This window comes from Sinocyclocheilus anshuiensis, unplaced genomic scaffold, assembly GCF_001515605.1.
Source record: "Sinocyclocheilus anshuiensis isolate Anshui unplaced genomic scaffold, SAMN03320099.WGS_v1.1 scaffold1292, whole genome shotgun sequence".
In the NCBI taxonomy this organism is placed as follows: domain Eukaryota; kingdom Metazoa; phylum Chordata; class Actinopteri; order Cypriniformes; family Cyprinidae; genus Sinocyclocheilus; species Sinocyclocheilus anshuiensis.
In genome coordinates, this window is record NW_015544215.1 from 127,385 (window position 1) to 131,775 (window position 4,391).

Below are 4,391 nucleotides of genomic sequence, written 5' to 3' on the forward strand. Positions count from 1 at the left end.
AAAAAATATGTATAAAAAAAAAAAAAAAAAAAAAAAAAAAAAAAAGACACTTCAGGCATTAGCCAGCTAATTTAAATTAGTTGTTTTCAAGTGTGAAAAAAATACAGGACACACATTGACATCCATTAGAGATCTAACGGTATATCCAAGTAATACTGTGGTAAAAGGGTGAAGTGTGTAGTTTTCAATGTTACAATACTTTAAGGTAACCTGTTTGAAAACACCCATCCACACACACACCCACACACCCACATACATACATACGTGGTGGGTGGATTCACAGTTGACACCCAAGCATGAATAAATGTTTTATTTATTAAGGACGACGAGGACAATCAACGGCACAAAACATGCCTAAACAATGCACGCGCGAGAGAGAGAGACTGCCTGAATTACTGAGCGCGTCCTCCATCAGGTTAAGTCATATTCATGAAAAAAACATTGAAAAATAAGAATTTTCAATTTTGATTTCATAGTGACTTTAAATTTACGTTTGCGCTGCCATTGACCTAAAGAGAGCAGCTGTCTGTCATGAATGAAACAGCTTCACAGTCTTTCAGCCACACAGCATCATTATTTCTGTGTTACAAACATTCTAATCACAGAAGTACTGGGATAAAAGTTTATGAGTGAAGTGACGTGACATGTGGCCAAGTATGGTGACCCATACTAGGAATTAGTGCTCTGCATTTATCCCATCCAAAGTGCACACACACAGCAGTGAACACACACACACCGTGAACACACACCCGGAGCAGTGGGCAGTCATTTTTTGCTGCATCGTAACTTTGGGTTACGAGTCCAACTCTCTAACCATTAGGCCATGACTTCCCTTTATAGTTCAGATATAAACTGTATGATGTGTATGGTAGCGATTAAAATAGAGTAAATCACCGTTTGAAAGTAATTTGACAATTCAAATGAAGATTTATCGATTTACGCCAGTAGGTGGCGAAAAGGGGCTGTTAAAATGTATTTGTCTTTGAATCATACAAGAGATTAGATCAAGAACGAAAGATTTGTTCAAGAACGCTGATTCATCCAGTAATGAAACAAGTACATCTTGAGTGAGTCATTTAATCATTAATTCATAAATTACATGTGATTTGGTTTATTTGTCTAATGTTTTTTCCTCAGAATAATGAGAATTACAACTTCCATTGGGGGAAAAAAAACAAAAAACAAACCCAATTTATGCAGAATCATGCAGTTCTATTTTGCACACAAACAGCTCTTAAAGAGTCCAGTTTTTATGTAGCCTGTTGATTTTTGTTCATGGTATTAATAAATGGTTTGCAAAAAAGAGACACAGGATAAATGTTATTATATCATTATTTAATCACATTGGAATCGAAACTGGGAATCGAAAAGAATCAGAATCGATAAGCAGAATCGGAGTAATGTAGTAACCTAATAATGTGTTTATGTAGTAAACAACACCTTAATCACTGAGGGACTTGATGGCAGAACAATGTATAATTAGTTTAGGTAATTTCCTATTATGTCACAATGCTTTACTGTTGTTTAGATATAAATGCACTTGTGACATCCAATATACTTTCCAACAATATTTTCTGTTAGGTGTTGATAGCACCTATGATAAATTGCTTTATGTTCCTCATTTGTAAGTCAATTTACATCCCAAAAAACAAAACAGGTCTATTAAGAGCAGAGCACAACGAGAAAACGGCAACTCCTCCATTGCAGAAGCAATTAGGCTGCCTAGATGACTAACATCAGGTGAAGTTTATATCAGGTCTAATCATATAAAAAAAAAAACACATGCATCAGTTCATATCTAGAATTTTGAGTTATATTATACCCTGTATGCAAGTCAACAACATAAAACAACAACAGTTCTAATCAACTATTCTATTTAATTTATTCTATTCAGAAAAATTATTTGCTTATCAAAGTCTGCTAAAAATGAATCAATCGAGCTACATGCAAGTCATTTAGAAACAAAGGCAGTGCAATTCATAGTTGCATTTTAGGGCCTGATGACACATCTGAATCTTCTGATTTTGCATCATTTATTTTGTCTTCTTCTTTGTGCTTGCTGCCCTCAAGTGGACAAATGCTAAACTAAAATATTTGTTGCTTAAACCCCCAATATTATCTTTAGATAGTTAGATATGTACTGACACCTTCCTACACAAAGATACTCATAATACACAATACAAGAAGAGCATGCATCACTGGAAATCTGGAATAAAGTGACTTGCTCAAAGGCACAAGGTGTTAGTGGATCTCAGAAACTTTCCAAGGTGTGAACTGTAAAGCTTTGGTTTTCAAACCCAGACCAAAGATCACCAGCACTCACCTGGTCCCTCTTCACTGTCATCATCATCCTGCCACCACGGCACAGACGCTGAGGCCTTCTTCACTGGCCTGACAGGTGCTTTTCCCAAGCTGTCAAGAACACTAGGGCGCCTGGCGCTGGTGCCCAAATCGACCGAGTCATCAGAGACAGACTGGCAAAAAAAGTAAATAAATACACAACAGCATAAAGTTTACCTGGAATACTGGGCTCAACAATATTTACTGCATGTTGTCTTTCAATCAATGCACTGCATATAGAAGATTTATAAAATCATTTGCAAAATAAACACGTTTAAAATAATCTTAGATGGAGTATAGCATGTCAACTTCCTAAAGGTTTTTCACATCAAATACCAATATATATATATATATATAATAATTTATGCATTTAGCAGACGCTTTTATCTAAAGCGACTTACAGTGCATTCAGGCTATACATTTTTTACCAGTATGTAACATATAACACACACACACACACACACACACACACACAAACGTAGTTAAACAGTAAACTGTCAATAATAGTGACTGTCAACAATAACTTACCTCTTTCAAGAACTGCTCAAACTGATGATCCAGCTCCTCTTGAGTTAGTCTATGAGCCATAATTCACTGAAACACTGTGAGACAAACATATTAGAATTAGTACTACGTTTTATATACAAGTGTTATTATAAGAATAACTGCTTTCAAACAAACAAATAAACTTAAATCACATTTGATACATAACCTAAACGAGAAAACGTCTGGAAGAAAGACAGAAAAGTCTGATCGCGCTGCATCTTAAACAAACAGGCTGTTAATGAAGAAAGTAAAAATGTTTTATATTGTTGTTCGGTTTCGTTATTAGCTCGCTAGCTCGTTTGTCATGGCAACCGAGCGAAACGTTCAACCTGTTAGTAAAAGTGATGGCAAACCAGGAAGCAAAAGACTCACCCATACAGAAGAAGTTGGAACATGCACAAAATCATTTAATGTTCACATTGTTTTATTTTATTGCTTATCATAAAGTTTCCGGCTACAATAACAGGGGATTACTGACAGTTTATTGGCTATGTTATGTCACATGGTTCTTCTTCTTCTTTTGGTTTTATGGCGGGTTGCGAACCAACTTCATAGGTGCATACCGCCACCTACTGTGATGGAGTGTGAAGAGAATGTACTCACCTAAATCTTAAATTCTGTTCATTATTCCACAATTCTTAAGAAATCTCATGACTGCACTTATTTGTTTTCGTGCATTTGGACCATGTCACATGGTTCCGAAGATTCGATTGAGCGGTTCAGTTCCGCCAGAGCCGTGTCTGGGTTGCCATGTTGGCGAAAAACCCTTATTACTGGATGATACGTTTAAGAGCCTTAGATCTTCACAATTATTTTCTAATGCCTAAATAAACTAAATGAAATGGTGTTTCTACTGACACAGGAACTCTCACCCTAAAGTATATGTCATTAAGTTTTAAAAAAATTGTTTATTGTATTTGTTCATTTTAAAAGTGGTAGGCTAGTTATGATGTTTTAACAGGTTTTTAATCAACTAAAACATTTTTATAAATTAAATGCAAAAAAATATTAAATTAAAATTATTATTATTATTTAAAAATGTATTTACACAGTTATTTTAACCTAATTTACTGGTACAGTAGCCTGTTACATCACTTGCCAAATAACTTTGTGATAGTATCATTATCTATTTTACTGTTCAGTCATAGTGTGAATATAGTAAAGAATTAATCATATTTTTAACAAATGCTTTTTAATTTTTAAAAAGTATTTAAATATATATTTATATATTTTTAAAGGGATCATATGATGCGATTTCAATTTTTCCTTTCTCTTTGAAGTGTTACAAGCTCTTGGTTCATAAAGAAGATCTGTAAAGTTGCAAAGACTAAAGTCTCAAATCCAAAGAGATATTCTTTATAAAAGTTAAGAGTCAACCACGCCTACCTAAAATGGCTCATTCTAACACGCCCCCACATGTCTACGTCACGATGTGGGAATATTTGCATAACGCCGCCCAAATGTTCACGCAAAGAAAGAAGGCGTAACTTTTATTCTCGCTGTTG

The 4,391-nt window shown here is 34.8% G+C and overlaps 1 protein-coding gene across 1 annotated transcript in view; it reads right to left on the minus strand.

The window, feature by feature from the left end:
- Positions 1 to 3,339, minus strand: part of LOC107697226 (centrosomal protein of 162 kDa) — a 19,797-nt gene extending 16,458 nt beyond the window's left edge. The window contains exons 1-3 of the mRNA XM_016497925.1: positions 3,259 to 3,339; positions 2,869 to 2,942; positions 2,324 to 2,474 (exon numbers count right to left, since the gene is read on the minus strand). Coding sequence (XP_016353411.1) covers positions 2,324 to 2,474; positions 2,869 to 2,928 — 211 coding nt within the window. The 5' untranslated portion in view covers positions 2,929 to 2,942; positions 3,259 to 3,339. The remainder of the gene's footprint in view (positions 1 to 2,323; positions 2,475 to 2,868; positions 2,943 to 3,258) is intronic.
- Between the last annotated feature and the right edge of the window lie 1,052 nt (positions 3,340 to 4,391).